General features: G+C 46.0%; 1 protein-coding gene across 1 annotated transcript in view; it reads right to left on the bottom strand.

Annotated features, from left to right (window-relative positions):
* Nucleotides 1-1,030: 1,030 nt before the first annotated feature.
* itgbl1 (integrin, beta-like 1) overlaps nucleotides 1,031-23,959 on the bottom strand; it is a 300,193-nt gene continuing 277,264 nt past the window's right edge. Inside the window, exon 11 of the mRNA XM_070891407.1 lies at nucleotides 1,031-1,711. Within this exon, the coding sequence (XP_070747508.1) occupies nucleotides 1,620-1,711 (92 nt within the window). The 3' untranslated portion in view covers nucleotides 1,031-1,619. The remainder of the gene's footprint in view (nucleotides 1,712-23,959) is intronic.

Genomic DNA, 23,959 nt, shown 5'->3' with positions numbered 1-23,959 from the left:
TGAGGCAAAGAGCAGAGAATAACATTTAAGGAGAAGCTGGATAAACATATGAAGGAGAAAGGAAAAAATTGCAGGGCTGTGGGGAAAGCGCAAGGGGAGTGGGACTAATTGGATCACTCTTTCAAAGAGCCTGCACAGGCACGATGGGCCGAATGGCCTCCTTCTGTGCTGTAGGATTCTATCATTCTAAAAGCTATTAGTGCTCAGGAATCCATTCGTAACATCAGAAAGATAAATTCTAAAAGTAGAAACTCCTGATAAAAGCACATATTTATTTTTAATAAATTGAACGTGTTAAAGGGATTGTCCTTGGGCAATACATTATGATAAAACAGCAACAACTTGTATTTATATAGAATCTTTAATGTAGCAAAATGTCCCAAGACAGGAGTATTATGAGACAGAAAAGCCACATAAGGAGAAATTAGGGCAATTGACCAAAAGCTTGGTCAAAGAGGTAGGTTTTCAGGAGCGTCTTAAAGGAGGAGAGAGAGGCAGAGAGGTTTAGGGAGGAAATTCCAGAGCTTAGAGCCTAGGCAACAGAAGGCCCCGCCACCAATGGTTCAGCGATTATAATCAGGGATGCTCAAGAGGCCAGATATCTCAGGGGCATTGTGGGGCTGGAGGAGATTACAGAGATAGGGATGTGTGAGGCTATGGAGGGATTTGAAAACAAGGATGAGAATTTTGAAATTGAGGCGTTGCTTAACCGGGGGCCAATGTAGGTCAGCGAGCACAGAGGTGATGGGTGAGCGGGACTTGGTACGAGTTAGGACACAGGCAGCAGAGTTTCCAATCACCAACCAATCAACACACGACACTGAGTATATGCGCTTTGGCATATCCTTTGTGATATAGCTGACAAAATATTATCCATTATATTGCTTTTACAGGTTTTTATTCAAAGAATTCTAAAGGAGAAAATAGCCATTTTATCTGGTATCATCCAAGTGGCATTTAGGAATAATGGATCGAACTCTTGGAATTATGCACAAACTGTCGAGTCACACTAATTGCTTAAAAGTGTCATTCATTTTATTCAAATTGCAAGTACATCTTTATAAAAGCACGGTTAAGAATAGACTATACTAGGAAGCTCCAACATGTGTTTAAGTCAGAACAGGCAGGTCCTGTACCAGTACATATTTATTACAACAGTCATTTGCAGATCAGTCAAAAACTCTTAGCCATTCAGAGATTTACTGTCAGCAGTATTTCCTCATTAGCTGCGCATTTGCTAACAGCCAAAATAATACATTACTGTTGTGACCCCAGTTCCTAAACATTTGCTTTGCATATCTGTAGATTATAAGTTATTGAAGCTAGTCTCATTAAAATGCGTCACATCCAACAGTAACATGGCTGCCAGACTCCCATGCCAATAACCACAGCACACTTGACATTAAAGGTCATTTTGCCATTCATACTTGTTTGTTGACGATTAAACTGTTAGATTCCTTTGGTACTGGCTACGTAGCAAACCTAAAGTGAAAACATTAGCAAGTGAAGATATTTATTTGTGATTGCAGTGTGTTTCGAATGTTGCATCTGATGATTTCCATAGTCATGCAGCAGAGATGAAAGCCCATTCAAGGGCCTTTTCTGTTCCTGTTGAATCTTCAGAATCTTTCCAATCCAATCCAGATTTCACAGGCATTCCCAGTCCAGTCTTCCCAGCAGTCACAGATTCCACAGTTACAGACACCATTTCCTGCATTCAAAAAGCAAAGGCGTCGCAGTTAAAACATGGAATATGCAGTGTTGCTTCTCTAAGTAAATTGCAGGTTAGAAAATCTTCCATTGCCCCTTAATTTTATTCAGACAACTGTTTCATTTGCCTTCAACTCTTTTGGGGGGGGGGAAACAAAATAAACATTAGATCAAGTGCCCCCCGATCTGGGGGACACTGCAGACACTTAACTCATTTGCCTTCATTACTGAACGGTATACTACAGGTGACCCCCTGACCCCGAGGAAACACTAGCCACAGATCGGGGATATAAAAGGAGGAGCGGCGGCCCTGGAACCAGCATGGCGCCCCAACCTTGCCACTGGACCAAGACCTAGCTCTGTCAAGCCTGTGTGGTGGCTGGTGTGCAACAGCCACCCCACATCAAAGAATCCACGCACAGGCATCTTCCACCCTTCAATATGTAGTTCGGGACCTGGAATGTCAGGTCCCTCATTGAAACACCTGTGGACTGATCCCTTTTCAGTGTGGAAGTGGGTCATCATCGACACGAGGGACTGCCTAATACTATACTACTGAGGGAGCGCTGCACTGTTGGAGGTGCAGTACTGAGGGAGTGCTGCACTGTTGGAGGTGCAGTACTGAGGGAGCGCTGCACTGTTAGAGGCGCAGTACTGAGGGAGCGCTGCACTGTTGGAGGTGCAGTACTGAGGGAGCGCTGCACTGTTGGAGGTGCAGTACTGAGGGAGCGCTGCACTGTTGGAGGCGCAGTACTGATGGAGTGCTGCACTGTTGGAGGCGCAGTACTGAGGGAGCGCTGCACTGTTGGAGGCGCAGTACTGAGGGAGCGCTGCACTGTTGGAGGTGCAGTACTGAGGGAGCGCTGCACTGTTGGAGGCGCAGTACTGAGGGAGCGCTGCACTGTTGGAGGCGCAGTACTGAAGGAGTGCTGCACTGTTGGAGGCGCAGTACTGAGGGAGCGCTGCACTGACAGAGGGTCAGTACTGAGGTGGCGTCTTTCAGATGGCACTTTAATTTAAACAAATTATATGATCATTTATCACATTGCTATCGGTGGGAGCTTGCTGTGCGCAAATTGGCTGCCGCATTTCCTACATTACAACAGCGACTACACTTCAAAAAGCACTGTGGGACGCCCTGAGGTGGTGAAAGGCGCAATAGAAAAGCAAGTTCATTTTTTTTCTTACTATTAGAAATGTTAAATAAAATCAGAAAATGCTGGAAATGTTGAGCAGATTGATTGGGATCTGGGCAGTTCTGGAAAGAGACCCAACTGTAAGTTTCTCATGTTTGTGTTCCAATTTACAGATTTTTTTAAAAAAGAATCCGAGATCCAAATTTTTTTATTAGTCATGTCATTATTCTGAGCTATATTAGTACCATTTCAAAGTGATCTGGCGATTCATTCAGTTTCAAAAGTAATAGTTAAAAATAATTGCAGTTATGACTGGAGGGCATTCAAAGGTGTTTGGTGGTAATAAATGCATGCCCGGAAAGCTGTGTTATCACTTAATTCACGACAGAAGTGGCATTTGCTGTTCCTGCAATCATTCTGGTCCTGATGCATATTTAATATGGCATCATTAAACATCTATGTAAATCTTCATCTTTCAATTGAAATGTCAAACATTGCCTCATTCTGACAAAGTTCTACATTCAATTTGTTGCAAAACTGCACGATTAAACCTATGCATGATCGGATGTAATGCAATCCTCTCGGCTCCATTTTTGTAAGGAAGGAATTTACTTCCCCTCTTAAACTCCCAGGATTTCAAAACATCTCAACATCTTCCTCAAGGTTTGACTTATTTAGGCAATGCTACAGTGACAAATGTATAGATATATTTTAAGCAGCTTCTAGATGATTATGGTCCTGAATTTCCTTGAAACATACGTGTACTAGTACGCAGATATGCCAAATTTCAGTGTAAAGGATCGAGGAAATACACGTGCAAGGACGCGTTCTTGTTACGTTACGCCTGAATTTTCCCCATTTTCAGTGAACCCTTGGATAAAAGCCGCTTCTGCTCTTTAACATAGTCCCTCCCCCATTCAGAAAGAAAGATTTGCAACTTCAGGATATCTCAAAGCACTTTACAGCCAATAAAGTACTATTGGAGTGTAGTAACTGTTGTAATGTGGGAAATGCTGCAGCAAATTTGCGCATAGCAAGCTCCCACAAACAGCAATGAGATAAATGATCACTTAATCTGTTTTAGTGAGGAAATGTTGTTCGGGAAATTGATGGGATTGAAGACCGATAAATTCCCAGGGCTTGATAGTCTGCATCCCAGAGTACTTAAGGAAGTGGCCCTGGAAATAGTGGATGCATTGGTGGTCATTTTCTAACATTCTATGGACTCTAGATCAGTTCCTATGGATTGGAGGGTAACTAATGTAACCCCACTTTTTAAAAAAGGAGGGAGAGAGAAAACAGGGAATTATAGACCAGTTAGCCTGACATCGGTAGTGGGGAAAATGCTGGAATCAATTATTAATGATGTAATAGCAGTTCGTTTAGAAAGCAGTGACAGGATCGGTCCATGTCAGCATGGATTTATGAAAAGGAAATCACGCTTGACAAATCTTATAGAATTTTTTGAGGATGTAACTAGTAAAGTGGATAAGGGAGAACCAGTGGATGTGGTGTATTTGGCCTTTCAAAAGGCTTTTGATAAGGTCCCACACAAGACAGTAATCTGCAAAATTAAGCCACATGGGATTGGGGTAATGTATTGACGTGGATAGAGAACTGGTTGGTGGACAGGAAACAAAGAGTGGGAATAAACAGGTCCTTTTCAGAATGGTAGGCAATGGCTAATGGGGTACCACAAGGTTCAGTGCTGGGACCCCAGCTATTTACAATATATATTAATGATTTAGATGAAAGCATTGAATGTAATATCTCCAAGTTTGCAGATGACACTAAGCTGGGTGGCAGTGTGAGCTGTGAGGAGGATGCTAAGAGGCTGCAGCATGATTTGGACAGGTTAGGTGAGTGGGCAAATGCATGGCAGATGCAGTATAATGTGGATAAGTGTGAGGTTATCCACTTTGGTGGCAAAAACAGTAAGGCAGATTATTATCTGAAAGGTGACAGATTAGTAAAAGGGGAGGTGCAACGAGACCTGGATGTCATGGTACATCAGTCATTGAAAGTTGGCATGCAGGTACAGCAGGCAGTAAAGAAAGCAAATGGCATGTTGGCCTTCATAGCGAGAGGATTTGAGTATAGGATAGGGAGGTCTTGCTGCAGTTGTACAGGGCCTTGGTGAGACCACATCCTGAGTATTGTGTGCAGTTTTGGTCTCCTAATCTGAGGAAGGACATTCTTGCTATTGAGGGAGTGCAGCAAAGGTTCACCAGACTGATTCCCGGAATGGCAGGACTGACATATGAAGAAAGACTGGATCGACTAGGCTTATATTCACTGGAATTTAGAAGAATGAGAGGGCATCTCATAGAAGCATATAAAATTCTGACGGGATTGGACAGGTTAGATGCAGGAAGAATGTTACCGATGTTGGGGAAGTCCAGAACCAGGGGTCACAGTCTAAGGATAAGGGGTAAACGATATAGGACTGAGATGAGGAGAAACCTCTTCACCCAGAGAATTGCGAACCTATGGAATTTTCTACCACAATAAGTTGTTGAGTCCAGTTCGTTGGATATATTCAAAAGGAAGTTAGATGTGGCCCTTACGGCTAAAGGGATCAGGGGGTATGGAGAGAAGACAGGAGTGGGGTAGTGAAGTTGCATGATCAGCCATGATCATATTGAATGATGGTGCAAGCTCAAAGGGCCAAATAACCTGCTCCTGCACTTATTTTCTATGTTTAATGATATTGGTTGAGGGATATATATTGGTTCAGGACATCAGTTAGAACTCCCCTGCTCTTCTTTGTAATAGTGCCCGTGGGATCTTTTACATCCACCTGAGAGGGCAGAAGGGGCCTCAGTTTAACGTCTCATCTGAAAGAAGGCACCTCTGACAGTACAGTACTGCCCCTCTGACAGTGCAGCGCTCCCTCAGTATTGACCCTCCGACAGTGCAGCGCTCCCTCAGTACTGCCCCTCCAACAGTGCATTGCTCCCTCAGTACTGCCCCTCCAACAGTGCTGCACTCCCTCAGTATTGCCCCTCCGGCAGTGCAACCCTTCCTCAGTACTGCACTGGACTATCAGCCTAGATTTTTATGCTCAAGTCTTTGGAGTGGGACTTGAACCCATGACCTTCTGAGTCAGAGGCGAGAGTGCTACCAATGAGCCATGGATGACATACACGAAGAAAGAAAGACTTGCATTTCTATAAGCGCCTTTCATGACCACCGGACGTGCCATAGCACTTTATAGCCAATGAAGTCCTTATTGAAGTGTAGTCACTGTTGTAATGTAGGAAAGACTAGAGAATGCGAGTTACCTGCATTGACTCCTATTTTGAACAGGTGTAATTATTCACCTAACATTTTAGATGCAGCTTGAGCCAAAGCCAAAGATCTGATGTTTAATTGTAATATTTTTAAGCCACTGTATTTTCTGTATTTTTGAATGCATTTTTATAGCATCAGAATTAGTTGCATAAAAATTGAAAAGGCTTCACGATTGCAAATTCTGTGCCTAATGTGCATAAATGATGGCTTCATGGTTTAAAGTGTTTTAAATTGAAATTCTCTAATGTGCCCTTTCATTGGGCCCCCATTGTTTATGCCAGTTTATGCCGGTAATAGCGGCATAACTTGCCGATTATGCCGTTTGAGAAAATTCCCGGCCAATTATACCATTTACCTATTCCTAATCTCAAACTCATTTCAACCTTATTTGGAAAGGTAATGGTACTGTTAAACTAAAATATTTTGCAGTATTTAATAATAACACATCTGAAGACACAACGTGTTGGTCCTGCAATGTACTATGGCACAAAATAGTCAGACATTATTTATTCCCCACCCCCTTTCTCTCTCTCCCCCTCTTTCTCTCTCTCCCTCTTCTCCCTCTCTTCTCCTTTCCCTCTCCCCCTTTCACTCTCTTTCTTTCCTTCTCTCCTCTGCCTTCTTCCCCTCTCCCCCATTCTCTTTCCCTCTCTCCTCTCTCCCCCTCTCTCCCCTTTCCCTCCCTCCCTCTTTCCCTTTCCCTCCACTCCCTCTTTTGCTCTCCTTTCCCTCGTTTCCTCTCTCCTTCTCTTCCTCATTGCAGTCAGTCTCTTAGTTGTTACAAAAGTCTTGCATTACTCAAAATAAGTAATCCCTAAGATCTGAGTTGTATAATGACACCAGTGCATAAAGGAGAATTAAATTTCACTGTCTCTTGAATGTCCTAGCTAATATTTATCCCTCAACCAACATTACTAAAAAATAGATCATCCAGTCATTGATGTTTGTGGGATCTTGCTGTGTACAAATTGGCTGCCGTGTTTCCTACATTACAACAGTGACTACACTTCAAAAAATGACTTAATTGTCTGTAAAGTGCTTTAGGACATCCTGATGCCGTGAAAGGTGCTATATAAATGCAAGTTCTTTATTCATCTGGAATGTATTAAAAATCAGAATGGGGGAAAATTTAACAGCATAATGGATTTTCTATAATCTGCAGTATAAGAAATTAGCATTCACCATTCCTTTCACAGATCATCGACAATTTATGTCTATCCTAAAATCTAATTTTGGCAATTAGTTTTTGTATATTGATGTTTAAGTTCGAAGCCAAAATAGGATTTTCAACCATTCACTGAAAGTATACAGTCAAATTTGTAGCTATTATAATTACCAATAAGAAAATCCATTGCTGCAATATGTCAATGCAATACTTATTATAAGATGAAGCCTGTGTAATATATTGGTAAGACCTCAGGTAAAATCTTTCAGGAGAGTGATGATGTTTTGCATACCTAACTCGAAGCCCTAAATTATTGACAGAGAGAAGCTCAATTGTCCTACCGGAAGATGGGGAAGAAATTTGGTTTCTTCCAGAGACACCTACGGCCCGAATGCCGCATTATGACAGCCTGCCGCGAACTTCACTGGTAGTTTAGTGGCGTGCTGTCATTTAGCGCTGCGCACTCTAGCACCTCCCACTTGGTGACGTCAAGAGTGTGCAACGATCCCTTTGTAATGCATTTCCAAAATTGACTGCTTTCGCCTACTGTAGCACCTGACGCTACTCCCAATGGGGAAGCAGACGGTGCACAGAGGATCCCGGGGCGATATCGCAGAAAATGAAGAGGTAAGTGTTCAGAGTCAAATTTTTAACAACTACTTACCTCTCTTACCTGTGAAGACTGTTGGTAGCCTGCCTTCCTTTTTTTGCAGCTTTCACATGATCGCCCTCACTTCCTCTTTCGGAGCTAGGATGCCGGTATCCTAGTGCCTTAACTTGAAAAGTGTTCTCGTGCTACCGCCCCGCGATTGGCCTTTAGCGCCATAAGAGGATTGTGCAATGCTTCCCTTAGTGCTCCACTGGTCTCTTGGGGTGATACAACTGAATATCCTACTTTGAAGCGGTAGACATCGCCCGGCGCCTAAGGTAGCTCACCGCCTCAAAGCGGGCGACAACGAATTTCTAGCTCTCGATCTTTAAAATGTACAGCTGATATATGCAAATTATTTAACTCAATGGTAGTTGCTGAACTGAATTAGAAATGGACCCGTTTATTTGTACTGTAAAAATGGCCGCCCTTTGTCTCTGATTAGTCCCCTTGGAGGATAAGGCACACCCTGAAGTTTCTCTGCAAATGTATAACTGGACCCGTCCATCCCAAGTTCTCACTGACTTCGCAAATTGTAACTCGATCCAGTTGACTTCCAGAAACCACAGAGGATACATCTCTCCAGAAGGCACCATGTGCCAGTCAAAGTGTCTTACCCCAGTCCAAATGCGTCCCTCTCCCCTTACACCCCACCCCCCCACCATTGTGTACGGATTGTTAACAGGTTTATTGGGTATAGTGAATAGTGACAGTGCAATAACTTCTAGATTTCATTCACTCCAACGATTCCCTTGAAGGTGGTTGTAACAACGTGATCCGTCTTCCCTGAGTTCCCTCTCTCCCCTCCGATCACCCCCACCCGTGTCTCTCTCTCTCCTCCCCCCAGTCTCTCTCTCTCTTTCTCAACCACCCCCCTGCTCCCCTACCTCCCCAGGGTCTATCTCTTCCTCCCCCAGGCTCTCCCTCACTATCACTAGGGGGGTAGTGCTGGACAGGCTAATGGGACTCAAGGTAGACAAGTCCCCTGGTCCCGATGAAATGCATCCCAGGGTATTAAAAGAGATGGCGGAAGTTATAGCAGATGCATTCGTTATAATCTACCAAAATTCTCTGGACTCTGGGGAGGTACCAGCGGATTGGAAAGCAGCTAATGTAACACCTCTGTTTAAAAAAGGGGGCAGACAAAAGGCAGGTAACTATAGGCCGGTTAGTTTAACATCTGTAGTGGGGAAAATGCTTGAAGCTATCATTAAGGAAGAAATAGCGGGACATCTAGATAGGAATAGTGCAATCAAGCAGACGCAGCATGGATTCATGAAGGGGAAATCATGTTTAACTAATTTACTAGAATTCTTTGAGGATATAACGAGCATGGTGGATAGAGGTGTACCGATGGATGTGGTGCATTTAGATTTCCAAAAGACATTCGATAAGGTGCCACACAAAAGGTTACTGCAGAAGATAGAGGTACGCGGAGTCAGAGGAAATGTATTAGCCTGGATAGAGAATTGGCTGGCTAACAGAAAGCAGAGAGTCAGGATAAATGGATCCTTTTCGGGTTGGAAATCGGTGGTTAGTGGTGTGCCACAGGGATCAGTGCTGGGACCACAACTGTTTACAATATACATAGATGACCTGGAAGAGGGGACAGAGTGTAGTGTAACAAAATTTGCAGATGACACTAAGATTAGTGGGAAAGCGGGTTGTGTAGAGGACACAGAGAGGCTGCAAAGAGATTTGGATAGGTTAAGCGAATAGGCTAAGGTTTGGCAGATGGAATACAATGTTGGAAAGTGTGAGGTCATCCACCTTGGGAAAAAAAACAGTAAAAGGGAATATTATTTGAATGGGGAGAAATTACAACATGCTGAGGTGCAGAGGGATCTGGGGGTCCTTGTGCATGAATCCCAAAAAGTTAGTTTGCAGGTGCAGCATGTAATCAGGAAGGCGAATGGAATGTTGGCCTTCATTGCGAGAGGGATGGAGTACAAAAGCAGGGAGGTCCTGCTGCAACTGTATAGGGTATTGGTAAGGCCGCACCTGGAGTACTGCATGCAGTTTTGGTCACCTTACTTAAGGAAGGATATACTGGCTTTGGAGAGGGTACAGAGACGATTCACTAAGCTGATTCCGGAGATGAGGGGGTTACCTTATGATGATAGATTGAGTAGACTGGGTCTTTACTCGTAGGATGAGGGGTGATCTTATAGAAACATTTAAAATCATGAAAGGGATAGAAAAGATAGAGGCAGAGAGGTTGTTTCCACTGGTCGGGGAGACTAGAACTAGGGGGCACAGCCTCAAAATACGGGGGAGCCAATTTAAAACCGAGTTGAGAAGGAATTTCTTCTCCCAGAGGGTTGTGAATCTGTGGAATTCTCTGCCCAAGGAAGCAGTTGAGGCTAGCTCATTGAATGTATTCAAGTCACAGATAGATAGATTTTTAACCAATAAGGGAATTAAGGGTTATGGGGAGAGGCTGGGTAAGTGGAGCTGAGTCTACGGCCAGATCAGCCATGATCTTATTGAATGGCGGAGCAGGCTCGAGGGGCTAGATGGCCTACTCCTGTTCCTAATTCTTATGTTCTTATTATGTTCTTACGGCTAAGGGGATCAAGGGCCATGGAGAGAATGTAGGAAATGGCCCTCCACCCTGCCCAGTTTCCCTCTCCACACTTCCTCCCAGACTCACTATCCCTCCCACCCCAGGCACCCGCTCCCACTCTTCCCCCCCCAGACACTTCCCCCCCCCACCCCCTCTCTCTCTTCCCCTCCCCATGCTCCCTCTCTCTTCCCCAACCCCCCCTCGCATTTCTCCCTCTCTCCCTCCCCCCCAGTCCCTCTCTCTCTCTCTTCCCCCACCCCTCCACCCCCATGCTCTCTCTCTCTACTCCCTCAGGCTCTCTCTCTCTCTACTCCCCACCCCCCAAGCACTCTCTCTCTCCCCCACCCCCAGGCTCTCTCTCTCTCACTCTCCCTTCACCACCCCCCCCCAGGCTCTCTGTCTCTCCCTTGCCCCCCCCCAGGCTCTCTATCCCCCCTCCCCTCCCCCCACCCCCCGCCTCCCAGGATCTCTCTCTCTCCACCCCTCCAGGCTCTCTCTCTCTCTCTCTCTCTCTACCACCCACCCCCATCTGCCTCCCCCACCCCCACATGCTCTCTCTCTCTGCAGCCCCCCGCCGTCTAGGCTCTCTCACTCTCTACCCCACCCCAGACTCTCTCTATCCCCCCACCCACCCCAGGCTTACTCACTCTCTACCCCCTAGGCATTCTCTCTCTTCCTCCCCACCCACAGGCTCTCTCTCCCCTTCCCCCCCCTCCCCCTGCTGCCAGGCTTTCTCTCCCTCTACCCTCCCAGGCTCTCTCTCTCTCTACCCACCTCCCCTCACATGCTCTCTCTCTCTCTTCCTCCCCCCCAGGCTCTCTCTCTCCACTCCCTCCCCCCACACGCTTCTCTCTCTTCCCCCCTGCCCCCACCCCCGGCTATCTCTCTCTACCGCCCCCCCCCCCCCCCCCCCACCACTGGCTCGCTCTCTCCCTCCCCCCCAGGCTCACTCTTGCTCTTTTTATCCCCACAGGCTCTCTCTCTAAACCCCCTCCCCCCACATGCTCTCTTGCTCTTCCTCCCCCCATGCTCTCTATCTCTTTCCCCCCCCCTCTCTCTCGACTGCCCGCTCAGGGGTCGGGGCCGCTCAGGGGTCGGAGCCATTTGATCGGGGGCTCAGCGGACAATGTGGTCGGAATGATTCAGTTTCGGGACCGCACTTCCGGTTCGAGCGGAAAGCATCAGTGCCGGGGTCTCGACAGGTGCATGTGCAGAAGGACAGAAAAAACACTACAAATAGTCAATCCCATTAGAAATCGTTTAGCAACACGAGGCATGAGAAGGAAATCTCAATTTTCTCTTCTCACCCTTATTACACTAACAGAGCAGTAGATAACCGCATAATGCAATGTTAATTAATACATCTAGAAGGGAAGATCAATATGTGGTTAAGAAGTGATTGAAGGTTGGCTCAGTTGGTCAGGACATTGTCAGTTTCAGTCCCACAGTAGAATTTGAATGCACAGTATAGACTGCTAATTTACAGTAGAAGCACACTTGGAATACTGTTCGCAATACTGGTCTCCATATTATAAAAAGGTGAAAGAGACACTGGAGAAGGTTCAACAAACATTTACAAGGGTGCTGCCAGAACTGAGAGGCTATAGCTATTCGGGAAGGTTGAGCAGGCTGGGGTTCTTTTCTCGAGAAAAGAGAAGGCTGAGGGTGACCTGATAGAGGTCTTTACAATTCTGAAAGGGTTTGATCGGGTAGACATAGAGAGGAGAGATCAAAATTAGGGGCCATCAAGACAAGCTAGTCACTAATAAATCCAATGGAGAATTCAGGAGAAACTCATTTACCCAGAGAACGGTGAGAATGTGGAACTCGCTACCACATGGAGTGGTTGAAGCGAATAGCATTGATGCATTAAGGGGAATCTGGATAAACACATGAGGGAGAAAGGAATAGAGGGATATGCTGACAGGTTTAGTGTCATGAGATCTTTTATGTCCACCTGAGAGGGCAGATAGGGCCTCAGTTTAAAGTCTCATCCTAAAGACGGCACTTCCGACAGTGCTCCCTCAGTACTGGCACTGAAAGTGTCAGTCTAGATTATGTCTCTGGAGTGGGACTTGAACTCACAACCTTCTGACTCGGAGTGCTACCCACTGAGCTATGGCTGACAACCTGCACTAGAGCTTCCCCCGCCAAGATGTCTGGGATCAGCCTAATTAGAATACTCCGGGCAAGTTCCCAGCATTGGAGTGCAGGTATTAGGTGTGTTGCTGTAGCATTTCAATGTCATCAGCTTCTTGTAAGGTCAGCCATTATCAGATCAAGTCTCGATGGAATGCAGCAGTAAAATGAATTGGTGTTTAGTTTTTATTTATTCATTGACGGGATGTGGCGCCGTTGGAAAGGCCAGCCAGCATTTATTGCCCATCCCTAATGGCCCTTGAGAAGGTGGTGGTGAGCCGCCTTCTTGAATCACTGCAGTCCATCGTAGCAAATATTTTATTTCGATACGACAGAGCTGGCCCATTTCAGAGGGCAGTTCTGAGTCAACCACATTGCTGTGAGTCTAGAGTCACATATAGGCCAAACCGGGTAAGGATGGGAGATTTCCTTCCCTAAAGGATATTAGTGAACCAGATGGGTTTTTTACGACAATCTGGTAGGTCACCATGGTACTAGCTTTATATTCCAGAATTATTTAATTAACAATTCAAATTCCCCAGCTGCCGTGGTGGGATTTGGACTCACGTCTCCGGATCATTAGTCCAGGCCACTGGATTACTCGCCCAGTAACATAACTACAATGCTAACGTACCCGCCGACACATGTCTGCTGCAGGGCACCGAAGCCTGGATTCTCCCAAGCGATCGTGGAACTGCTGCTGGCTTGAGTAAGGCTGCGAATAGAGGCCCTGTTTCGGATCATGCCTCAAAAGCATTCAACACAAAGTGCACGAACGCAGTGGAAGACAGTGACCAGGACAGTCAGAACCAACTTGGCAATTCAGTGTTGCAATAAACTAGTGGACAGGCACAAAAAAATCATTTAAAAGGGTCGTGGAATGTTGGCCTTTATCTCGAGGGGGCTGGAATACAAAGGAATGGAAGTTATGTTACAGCTGTACGGAGCTCTGGTTAGACTCCAACTGGAGTAATTGCGTTCAGTTCTGGGCACCACACCTCAGGAAGGATATATTGGCCTTGGACAGGGTGCAGCGCAGATTCACCAGAATGACACCAGGGTTAAAAGGGTTAAATTGTGAGGACAGGTTGTGTAGATTAGGCCTGTATTCTTTCGAGTATAGAAACTTAAGGGGTGATATAATTGTAGTGTTTAAGATGATTTAAGGAGAGACGATAGAGAGAAACTATTTCCTCCAGTGGTGAAGTCCAGAACAAGTGGAGCCAGGCCATACGGGGTGATGTCAGGAAGCACTTCTTCACACAAACGGCAGTGGAAATCTGAAACTCTCTCCCCCCAAAAAACTGTTGAGGCTGGGGGTCAATTGAAAATTTTAAAACTGAGATTCATAGATTTTTGTTGGGTAAGGGTATTAAGGGTTACAGAACCAATGCGGGTAGATGGAGTTAAGACACAGATCATCTGTGATCTAATTGAATGACGGTACAGGCTTGAGGGGTTGAGTGGCCTCCTCATGTTCCTAGGAGTGCTAAACTGAGATTAAGATGTTGGGTCTCTGTGCAAATGCTTGGCTACTGCCCTCATTAACATCTCATTAAAATAATGAGCACAGATGCTTCAGGAATAATAGGAGAAGGTCATTCTGCCAAAGTAGTGATATTTTAGTTCAAAATGCAGGGTGTTATCATTTTGGAGGATGCACATTTTAAGGAAGCACTGAATTAAGATTTTTGCTTTAAATGTGAGTTTGGGATCCAGGAAGGATAATGTCTGACACAATAGCCAACTGCAGATACCAAATCTGTGCCTCATTACTGGAAAATGATCAATTAGGCACAGGCTAATGATCCTGACTCTCAGAAACTGGTCTTTAAATTATTAGGCACAAGTATTATGTATGCAAAGGTGCACATCATTAATGTACATGACAATTCTACAATTTTTCAATGTCAGACCTACATCACTCCAACTCTTAGGCCGTGAACATCAACCTCTGGTGCCTCATGGCACTCCAGTCCTTCAGTTTCTTTTTTTGGCTTTTTTGCCAATGGGCGTTATGGAAAGAGTCCATTAGTATCTGAAGTCTGTGAGAGGTTATCATTATCAGGAAAGATTGAACAGGCTGGGCTCTTTTCTCTAGAAAAGAGAAAGCTGAGAGATGACCTAATGGAGGTCTTTAAAATTATGAAAGGGTTTAATAGGGTAGACGTAGAGAACGTGTTTTCACTTGTGGGGGAGACCAGAACTAGGATAGTTAATATAAGATAATCACGAATAAACCAATAATGAATTCAGGAGAAACGCCTATACCAGAGCGTGGTGAGAATGTGGAAGGATTTGCTGATAGGGTGAGATGAAGAGGAGTGGGAGGTGGTTTGTGTGGAGCATAAACACCAGCACAGACCAGTTGAACTGAATAGTCTGTTTCTGTGCTGTACATTTACGTCATTCCATGTAATTTTAAGTTTTTAAAAAGTTATTTGTCCATGGGATGTGGGCGTCGCTGGCAAGGCCACCATTTATTGCCCATCCCTAATTGCCCTTGAGAACTTGGTGGTGAGTCACCTTCTTGAACCGCTGCAGTCCATATGGTGATGGTACTCCCACAGTGCTGTTAGGGAGGGAATTCCAGGATTTTGACCCAGCGACGATGAAGGAACAGCGATATGCTTCCAAATCAGGATGGTGTGTGACTTGGAGGGGAACATGGAGGTGGTGGTGTTCCCATGTGCTTGCTGCCCTCAGCCTTCTAGGTGGTAGAGGTTGCAGGTTTGGGAGGAGCTGCTGAAGAAGTCTTGGCGAGTTGCTGCAGTGCATCTTGTAGATGGTCTACACTGCAGCCACGGTGCACCGGTGGTGAATGTTTAAGGTGATGGATGGGGTGCTAATCAAGTGGGCTGCTTTGTCCTGAATGGTGTCGAGCTTCTTGAGTGTTGTTGGAGCTGCACTCATCCAGGCAAGTGGAAAGTATGCCATCACACTCCTGATTTGTGCCTTGTAGATGGTGGAAAGGCTTTGGGGAGTCAGGAGGTGAGACACTCGCCGCAGAATACCCAGCCTCTGGCCAGCCCTTGTTGCCACTGTATTTATTTGGCTGGTCCAGTTAAGTTTCTGGTCAATGGTGACCCCCAGGATGTTGATGGTAGGGGGTTCGGGGATGGTAATGCCGTTAAATGTCAAGGGTCGGTAGTTAGACTCTCGCTAGTTATTGCCTAGCACTTGTGTGGTGCAAATGTTACTTGCCACTTATCAGCCCAAGTCTGAATGTTGTCCAGGTCTTGCTGTATGTGGGCATGGACTGCTTCATTATCTGGGGAGTTTTGAATGGAACTGAACACTGTGCAGTCATCAGTGAACATCCCCACTTCTGACCTTATGATGGAGTGAAGGTCATTGATGAAGCAACTGAAGATGGTTGGGCCTAGGACACTGCCCTGAGGAACTCCTGCAGCGATGTCCTGGGGCTGGGATGATTGACCTCCTACCATCACAACCATCTTCCTTCCATGTAATGAACAATCCCAGCTGCTCTAGTCTCCCCACATCACAGAAGTTCCTCATCTCTTATACCATGCTAGTAAATCTCCTCTTCACTCTCTCCAAGGCCTTGACATCCTTCCTAAAGTGTGATGGCCAGTTACTCATCACTGGTGGTGTTGGTCCCTAGGAGGATAAGACCATTTGGTTTTGCATAGACTATTCTAAACTTCACAGAGGCCATTGACAATCAAATGACCCACACAAGAAAGATTCTGGAGAAAACAAATGGGCAGGGAATATCTGATGACTTTAGAATTCACAAAAGATTATTGGCAAATGCACGGTGGAGCAGAGGCCAAGTTACACTCCACATCTGCTACACCTTCACAACCTTTACCAGTTCACAGTCGTGCTGTTTGGAATGAAAAATGCTTCTGTCATATTCCACCAGCTGCTCGATGCAATTCTGACAGGGACTGGGGATTCTGTCTCAGCAGATATTGATTGCATATCCATAGGAAGATCACGTCACCAACGAAACCGCCATATTAACTGGTTAAGTGGAGCAGATTAACAGTTGAGACTGCGAAACATAATACCTTTTCTAGGCTGAGGTTTTGTACTTCAACTATCACGATGGGAGGGGAGAAATAAGGGGCCCTAAAGTCCTTAGCTCCCCCCAAAATGAGTGCGATTCCAGCAATAGTGCGTCCGAATGGAGAGGCCTGATTACTAAACTAAAGTTGCGCTCAGGCTCCATCAGAATAAATCAGGCAAGCTCCAAGCACCAATCGGGCACTCGAACGAAATTCGGATTTTCTTTCCTCCGCCACTGGCGGCCGTGCCTTAGGAACATGGGAACAGGAGGAGGCCATTCAGCCCCTCGAGCCTGTTCAGGCATTCAACTGTGGTTCAGTGTGTAGCACACTCCCCTCTGAGTCAGAAGGTTGTGGGTTCAAATCCCACTCCTGGAACTTGAGCACATAAATCTCCAGTACAGTACTGAGGAAATGCTGCACTGTCGGAGATACTGCCTTTCAGTTGAGACGTTAAACCGAGGCCCAGTCTGCCCTCTCATGTGGACGTAGACAATCCCATGGCACTATTTCAAAGAAGAGCAGGGGATTTAGCCCCGGTGTCCTGGGGACAATATTTATCCCTCAATAAACATCACTAAAACAGATTATCTGGTCATTATCACTGTGTTGTTTGTGGGAGCTTGCTGTGCGCAAATTGACTGCCGTGTTTCCTACATTCCAACAGTGACGACACTTCAAAATACTTCATTGGCAGTAAAATGATTTAGGATGACCGGTGGTCATGAAAGGCACTGTATAAATTCAAGTCTTTCATGGCAGATCTGCATCTTAACCCCATCTATCCGCCTTGGCTTCATATCCTTTTATACCCTTTTCTAGCAAAAATCTAGCAATCTCAGATTTTAAACTATTAATTGAGTTAGCATGTGTTGCTTTTTGTGGGAGACAGTTCCACACTTCTACCGCCCTTTGCATGAAGAAGTGTTTCCTAACTTCTCTCCTGAATGGCCTGGCTCTGAATTTAAGGTTACGTCCCCTGGTCCTAGACTCCTCCCACCGGTGGAAATAGTTTCTCTCTATCTACCCTATCGATTCCTTTCAAAATGCTAAAAACTTCAATCAAATCACACCTTAACTCTCTATATTCCAGGGAATACAAGCCTAGTTTAAGTAATCTCTCCTCATAATTTAACCCTTGGAGCTCTTGTAACATTCTAGTAAATCTGCGCTGCACTCCTTCCAAGGCCAATATATCCTTTTCTCAGGTACGGTGCCCAGAACTACACGCAGTACTCCAGCTGTGCTCTAACCAGGGTTTTGTATAGCTGCAGCAAAACCATCTCCCCTTATAATCTAGCCCTCTAGTTATAAATACGGGTAGAGTGGCCAAAATCCGGAAACCGCGGGACAGAGGCCGTTCCGCATTTCGGGTATTTCCGGATTTCGGAATGTCTTTCCAACGTCCCAAATCTGGAAATGCCAGGGCCGAGGTAAGGGCGGGGTGGGGTCGGCAGAGTGGAGGGTCGCCGGAGCGGGGGGTCGCTGGAGCGGGGGGGTCGGAGGAGCGGGGGAGTCGGCGGCGGAGAGTTGGAGGAGGAGGAGGAAGAGGAGGAAGAGGAGGAGGACGTGGAGGAGGAGCGGGGGGTCAGAGGAACGGAGGATCAGAGGAGCAGGGGGTTGGAGGAGCGGGGGGTCGGAGGAGCGGGGGGTCGGAGGAGCGGGAGGTCAGAGGAACGGAGGATCAGAGGAGCAGGGGGTTGGAGGAGCAGGGGATCGGGGGAGCGCGGGGGTCAGAGGGGTGGGGGTCGGAGGAGCAAGGGGTCGGCAGCGGAGAGTCGAAGGAGCAGAGGGTCGGAGGAGCAGAGCTCGGAGGAGCAGGGGGTCGGAGGAGCGGGGGGTCGGAGGAGCGGGGGTTCGGAGGACCGGGGGGTCAGAGGAGCGGGGGTTCGGAGGACCGGGAGGGTCGAAGGAGTGGGGTGTCGGAGGAGCGGGGAGTCGGAGGAGCGGGAGGTCGGAGGAGCGGGGGGTCGGAGGAGCGGGGGGTCGGAGGAGCGGGAAGTTGGAGGAGCGGGAGGTCGGAGGAGCGGGGGGTTGGAGAAGCGGGGGGTCGGAGGAGCGGGGGATCGGAGGAGCGGGGGGGTCGGAGGAGCAGGGCTCGGAGGAGCAGGGGGTCGGAGGAGCGGGGGTTCGGAGGAGCGGGGGGTCAGAGGAGCGGGGGTTCGGAGGACCGGGGGGGTCGGAGGAGTGGGGTGTCGGAGGAGCGGGGAGTCGGAGGAGCGGGGGATCGGAGGAGCGGGAGGTTGGAGGAGCGGGGGGTCGGAGGAGCGGGGGATCGGAGGAGTGGGAGGTCGGAGGAGCGGGGGGTCGGAGGAGCGGGGGGTCAGAGGAGCGGGAGGTTGGAGGAGCAGGAGGTCGGAGGAGCGGGGGGTCAGAGGAGCGGGGGGTCGGAGGAGCGGGGGGTTGGAGGAGCGGGGGGTCAGAGGAGCGGGGGGTTGGAGGTGCCGGGGGGTCGGAGGAGCGGAGGGTCAGCGATGGTGTGTCAGCAGCTGCGTAATAGCTGCATTGCCGACCTGCAAAAAAGGTAAGTTAACATTTTTATTTTTCAGCGACTTAGTAGGTAAGGGTTTTGTGAATGTTTTGTGAATTTTTATTTTTTGTTTTTTGGCAAATTTTTGGGGTGTTGTTCCCCCTCGCAGCGGTAATTAGTTTAAAAAAATGTCCGGATTTCGGAACATTTTCCGGATTCCAGACAACCCTGCCACAGATCGGCCCAGTGTCCAGATTCTGGAACATTCCGGATTTCGGAACTCAAGATTTCGGACGTTCAACCTGTAATAAAAACAGAAAACGCTGGAAATCTCAGCGGGTAAGGCAGCATCTGCGGAGAGAAAAACAGAGTTAACTTCTTGGGTGAAACGTTAACCCTGTTTCTCTCCGCACAAATGCTGCCTGACCCGCTGAGATTTCCAGCATTTTCTGTTTTTATTTCAGGTTCCAGCAGTATTTTGCTTTTGATCTAGTTTTAAAGGCTAACATACCATTAGCCTTTTGGATTATTTTTTGTATCTGTCTACAGCTGCCTAGGCCCCAAGATTTGGAATTTGCTGCCTAAACATCTCTACTTCTACTCCTTTAAGACACTCCTTAAAAAACCTATCTCTTTGACCAAGCTGTTATTTTTCTGCCAAGATTTGGGCCATTCTCTTTCGATCTGCTAGTTAGGACACTGAAGCCAAACGAGGACAACAGAGTTGATTGAAAGAGGAGAAATGGAGCAGTAATAATTAATTCTAAAAAAAGAGACAGATGTAATTGTACAAGATGGCACAAGGTGAAGACTGCTGTGCAGAAAAGGAGAGAGGTTTAATCACTAGCGAGAAACTGGTTCAGCAGCCCTGAGAGATTGACAGAGAGGAAATGTGATTGGAGAAAATGGGGTACTAATGAATGGTTTGGAAAGTTTAAGATTCACTCATTTGAAGTCAATTTTTAGGCACCCTGGAGAGAGAGATGTCAGTAGTGGAAACAGGTTGATAGTGAGAGGAGTGTCAAATCAAGCAGTGAAAGGTGGAAGGGATGCTTCAAACAGTTACAGAGATATGGCCTATTCAGTGGTGGAAAAATCTACCCCAAATCAGATTTTTCTTTCTTTCTGTTTAAATGGTATGCTGCATGTGCCAGATATTTTCAGCTGGACTATACACGAGCCAGGATATAGTACAAAAGAATGTAAGAATTAGGAGCAGGAGTAGGCCACATGGCCCCTCGAGCCTGCTCCGCCATTCAATAAGATCATGGCTGATCTTATACTTCAATTCCACTTTCCTGCCCAATCCCCATATCCCTTGGTTCCCTTAATATCCAAAAATCTGTCGACCTCAATCTTGAATATACTCAACGACTCAGCATCCGCAGCACTTTCGGGTAGAGAATTCTAAAGATTCACCACCCTCTGAGTGAAGAAATTTCTCTTCATTTCAGTCCTAAATAGCTGATCATGGCTGATCAACTACCTCAACTCCACCCTCCCATTCTATACCCATATCCCTTGATTCCCTTATATAAGTGTATATTATAAATCTCTTCATTTCATGTGTTCGCTGTGGCTCAGTGGGTCAGAAGATTGTGGATTCAAGTCCACAAATATCTAGGCTGCCACTCCAGTGCAGTGCTGAGGGAGTGCTGCATTGTAGGAGGTACTGTTTTTCAGCTGAGACGTTAAATCGAGGCACCGTCTGCTCTCTCACATGGACATAAAAGACCCCATGGTACCATATCGAAGAAGTGTAGGGGAGTTCTTCCCGGTGTCCTGGGGCCAATATTTGTCCCTCAATCAACATCACTAAAACAGATTATCTGGTTATTATCACATTGCTGTTTGTGGGAGCTTGCTGTGTGCAAATTAGCTGGCGCATTTCCTACATTACAACAGTGACTACTCTTGAAAAAAAGTACTTCTTTAATTGTTAAGCGCTTTCAGACGTCCGGTGATCGTGAATATAAATGTAAGTCTTTTTTTTATATAACAAAATAATTTCTACATGAAGCAGGATTATTTTGTCCTGCATAATTCCTCGAACTGTTTAGTGAACTGGGGTGGGGGTGTGAGTTAGGGTGAAGAAACATCGCGGGCACAATTCAAATTAATGAATGGGGAAATTAGAGGCGGTGTGCTCCTTGTTTCATGAGATGCAATCACTGTGACTTCTAATCCCTACTGGGAGCATTGAATCATGGAATAACCCAATATTTGTAGAAGCATGATATCCCCGTAGAGTTACATTATCACACTTTATTTCTTTCAATAAGGTTAGGATTCCCTGGTGAATAGATTACGTGAACTTTAATTCACATAATCTGAAAACGTCTACATGGCAATCAATACACATGTCACGACATGTTGTGTAGAGTCCAAAACTAGGGGCCATGAATATAAGATAGTCACCAATAAATCCAATAGGGAACTCAGGAGGAACTTCTCAACCCAGAGAGTGGTGAGAATGTAGAGCTCGCTGAGGCGAATACCATAGATGCATTTCAGGGGAGACTAGATGAGGGAGAAAGGAATATAAGGGCATGCTGAGAGGGTGAGATGAAGAGGGGTGGGAGGAGGCTGGTCTGGAGCATAATAAGAACATAAGAAATAGAAGCAGGAGTAGGCCATTTGGCCCCTCGAGCTGCTCCGCCATTCAATAATATCATGGCTGATGTGATCATGGACTCAGCTCCACTTCCCTGCTCGCTCCCCATAATCCCTTTAGTCCCTTATCACTCAAAAATCTGTCTCTCTCCGCCTTTAATATATTCAATGACCCAGCCTCCACAGCTCTCTGGAGCAGAGAATTCCACAGATTTACAACCCTCTGAGAGAAGAAATTCCTCCTCATCTCAGTTTTAAATAGGCGGCCCCTTATTCTAAGACTATGTTCTCTAGTTTTAGTTTCCTCTATGAGTGGAAATATCCTCTCTGCATCCACCTTGTCTAACCCCCTCATAATCTTATACATTTCAATAAGATCACCTCTCATTCTTCTGAATTTCAATGTATATAGGCCCAACCTACTCAACCTATCTTCATAAGTCAACCCCCTCATCTCCGGAATCAAACTAGTGAACCTTCTCTGAACAGCCTCCAATGCAAGTATATCCTTCATTAAACACAGAGACCAAAACTGTACGCAATACTTCAGGTGTGGCCTCACCAATACCCTGTACAGTTGTAGCAGGACTTCTCTGCTTTTATACTCTATCCCCCTTGCAATAAAGACCAACATTCCATTTGCCTTCCTGATTACTTTCTGTACCTGCATACTAACTTTTTGTGTTTCATGCACAAGGACCGCCAGATCTCCCTGTACTGAAGAACTTTGCAATTTTTCTCCATTTAAATTATAATTTGCTTTTCTATTATTTCTGCCAAAGTGGATAACCTCACATTTTCCCACATTATACTCCATCTGCCAAATTTTTGCCCACTCACTTAGCCTGTCTATATCCCTTTGCAGATTATTTGTGTTCTCCTCACAATTTGCTTTCCCACCCATCTTTGTATCAGCAGCAATCTTGGCTACAATACACTCGGTCCCTTCATCCAAGTCATTAATATAAATTGTAAATAGTTGAGGACCCAGCACTGATCCCTGCGGCACCCCACTAGTCATTATTTGCCAACCAGAAAATGACCCATTTATTCCGACTCTCTTTCTCTGTTTTCTGTTAGTTAACCAATCCTCTATCCATGCTAATATATTAACCCCAACCCCTTGAACATTTATCTTATGCAATAACTTTTATGTGGCATCTTATCGAATGCCTTCTGAAAATCAAAATACATCACATCCACTGGTTCCCCCTTATCCACCCTGCTCGTTACATCCTCAAAGAACACCAGCAAATTTGTCAAACATGAGGAGGTGTTCATAGAGTGAGTAAGGGATGGGTTCCTTGAGCAGTATGTTACGGAACCAACCAGGGGGCAGGCTATCTTCGATCTGGTCCTGTGTAATGAGACAGGATTAATAAAGGATCCCCTCGGAATGAGTGATCATAGCATGATTGAATTTCAAATTCAGATGGAGGGTGAGAAAGTTGTATCTCTAACCAGCGTACTAAGCTTAAATAAAGGAGACTATGAAGGTATGAGGGCAGAGTTGGGTAAAGTGGACTGGGAAAATAGATTAAAGTGTAGGACGGATGATGAACAGTGGTGTACATTTAAGAAGCTATTTCACAACTCTCAAGAAAAATATATTCCAGCGAGGAGGAAAGGGTGTAAGAGAAAAAACCGTGGCTAACTAAAGAAATAAAGGACGGTATCCAATTAAAAACAAGAGCATACAAAGTAGCCAAAACTAGTGGGAGGACAGAAGACTGGGAAGCTTTTAAAAGCCAGCAAAGAATGACTAAAAAAATGATTAAGAAAGGAAAGATAGACTATGAAAATAAACTAGCACAAAATATAAAAACAGATAACAAGAGTTTCTATAGGTATATAAAAAGGAAAAGAGTGGCTAAAGTAAATGTTAGTCCCTTAGAGGACGAGACCGGGGAATTAGTCATGGGGAACTTTGAGATGGCAGAAACTCTGAACAAATATTTTGTATCAGTCTTTACGGTAGAGGACACTAACAGTATCCCAACAGTGGATAGTCAAGGGGTTATGGTGGGGGGGGGGGGGAACGATAAGGGGATAAGGAGTTATGGAGAGCGGGCAGGGAAGTGGAGCTGAGTCCATGATCAGATCAGCCATGATGTTACTGAATGGCGGAGCAGGCTCGAGGGGCCGTATGGTCTGCTCCTGTTCCTATTTCTTAAGTTCTT

Source organism: Pristiophorus japonicus, chromosome 10 (assembly GCF_044704955.1).
Source record: "Pristiophorus japonicus isolate sPriJap1 chromosome 10, sPriJap1.hap1, whole genome shotgun sequence".
NCBI classification, from domain to species: Eukaryota; Metazoa; Chordata; class Chondrichthyes; family Pristiophoridae; genus Pristiophorus; species Pristiophorus japonicus.
The sequence above is the reverse complement of the archived record's forward strand: the minus strand, read 5'-3'. Positions and strand labels throughout refer to the sequence as shown.